Raw genomic sequence first — 1943 nt, forward strand, 5'->3', positions numbered from 1 at the left:
GAATGTAATATGATTTCAAAATAGTTACATTGTTGTAAAAAATTATACATTGATGTCATATTATTTAGCTTGTGTTCTACGGGGCGATATTGGCCTAGTTTATATCGTGCACTTGATACGAGTACTATATAACTAGTAACTTTTTATTGAATTATCTTAATTTCGGCGATACGTGTAAACATATACACGATATGAATATTTAGTTAATTATCTTGATGCATATTGTACTAATTTCATATATTATTCTTTAAATACATTGTTGAAATTGATAGAATTTAATAGAAAGTTATTAATTAATACGCGTATCAAATGCTCGATGTAGAAGGGATTCATTCAGTAATTGCTAGTACGCGCGATGAGATAAGGACTGATTATTTTTATAGCACCTAAACCGAGTGGCAGGAGATCGAGAAAACCAGGTATCGATCGAAAACCACGTCAAGCTTACAGTGCAAAACAGTTAGAGAGACTTGAAGCGGAGTTTAAGGTATGACTTGCGGTTTCCCTAATTCCTATTGTTCATACAACCAATTCATTTGACGACATTATAATTTCTTTTCATAAATTTTTCGTCCTCGTAGGTTGATAAATATCTCAGCGTGAGCAAGCGGATGGAGTTGTCCAAGTGTTTGAATCTCACCGAGGTGCAAATCAAGACGTGGTTCCAGAATCGCCGCACGAAGTGGAAAAAGCAGCTCACGTCGAGGTTGAAGATCGCGCAAAGGCAAGGATTATTTCCACCGACGTATTTCCCGACCACCCAGTATCCTCTTCTTCCGTACTATGCGGCGCCTTTGATGTTCGGCACCCCTTTGTCGGACGACGCGAATTCTAGCTTGCCGACCCGATCCGCTGTATCGTCTTCGGATACGGTCTGACGCAGTACAGACTCGAACTACTTGGTCGATCGTCGGCCGGACGATTGCGAAGTGCAATAAGACCTTCCGTTGGCTACTGCAAAGTTCTCGGTGTTGCTCTTTCTTTTTTGTTTATTTGTTTTACCTCATATTCTCATTTTAAGAAATTTAGACACCGTTGATATCATTGTAAGAAATCTGTATTGTAAAGGGTGCAAACTGCAAAGTGACTTCTTTCTTTAAGATTTCTCGATATTATTAAAACTTTGTTATACATAAACGATGATTGTATATTTACGTAACAAGTGTGCAAAAATTTTGGGTTAAGACATGCTCTGAATTCATTCGTGACTTTCTGCGGTAGCGAAGCAAGATTACTCTCTAAATCTCATGGAGTGAAATCTCACTCGAAGAGACTGAAAATTTAGTCTGTCTTGAAAAAAGAGTGATAAGAAAATATACAGCCACTCTTGTTCAAGAGTTTTACTCTTTTTAAAGTGAGATTTACTCTTTTGAAATGAGATTTACTCCGGAGTAAAATCTCAATTCCTTTTTTGGAGTGAGATTCTATCATTTACCCTAGTATTACACTATAAAAAAAGGATTGAGATTTTTTTTGGAGTAAATATTCCAAAGGAGTAAATCCCATTTTAAAAAGATTGAAAATCTGCCACTTTTGAACAAGACTGGCCGTATTTTCACTCATTTTTCAAGACAGGCTAAATTTTCAATCTCTTCGAGTGAGATTTCACTCCACGAGATTTAGAGAATATATTTGAATAACAATTGCATAGGCAATTTATTCAAATTATCAGTTATTTCCTAGATCGATTACTTTTGTTGTATATAAAGTGATAATTGTAGATTTATGTAACATCTCTACGATATGAAAAATAGATGACTGAATTTACTCATAATGTTTTTCAGTACAGAACAGAATAAGATTGCGTTCTGATGACGTAGGGGATAGGCAGTAACTCTAAATTATGATATATTATTTAAATCGATTTCGTTTTATATAAAACGTGACGATTACGAATTTATGTAACGCATACGGAAAAATGTGTGAAAGAGAGATAGACGAAT

The 1943-nt window shown here is 35.3% G+C and overlaps 1 protein-coding gene across 1 annotated transcript in view; it reads left to right on the forward strand.

Annotated features, from left to right (window-relative positions):
* The window catches only part of LOC108745895 (homeobox protein engrailed-2-B-like), a 5762-nt gene extending 4285 nt beyond the window's left edge, over nucleotides 1-1477 (forward strand). Inside the window, exons 3-4 of the mRNA XM_018482304.1 lie at nucleotides 384-487; nucleotides 582-1477. Of these exons, the coding sequence (XP_018337806.1) occupies nucleotides 384-487; nucleotides 582-878 (401 nt within the window). The 3' untranslated portion in view covers nucleotides 879-1477. The remainder of the gene's footprint in view (nucleotides 1-383; nucleotides 488-581) is intronic.
* The last annotated feature ends 466 nt before the right edge of the window (nucleotides 1478-1943 follow it).

This window comes from Trachymyrmex septentrionalis, unplaced genomic scaffold, assembly GCF_001594115.1.
Source record: "Trachymyrmex septentrionalis isolate Tsep2-gDNA-1 unplaced genomic scaffold, Tsep1.0 scaffold158, whole genome shotgun sequence".
Classification (NCBI taxonomy): domain Eukaryota; kingdom Metazoa; phylum Arthropoda; class Insecta; order Hymenoptera; family Formicidae; genus Trachymyrmex; species Trachymyrmex septentrionalis.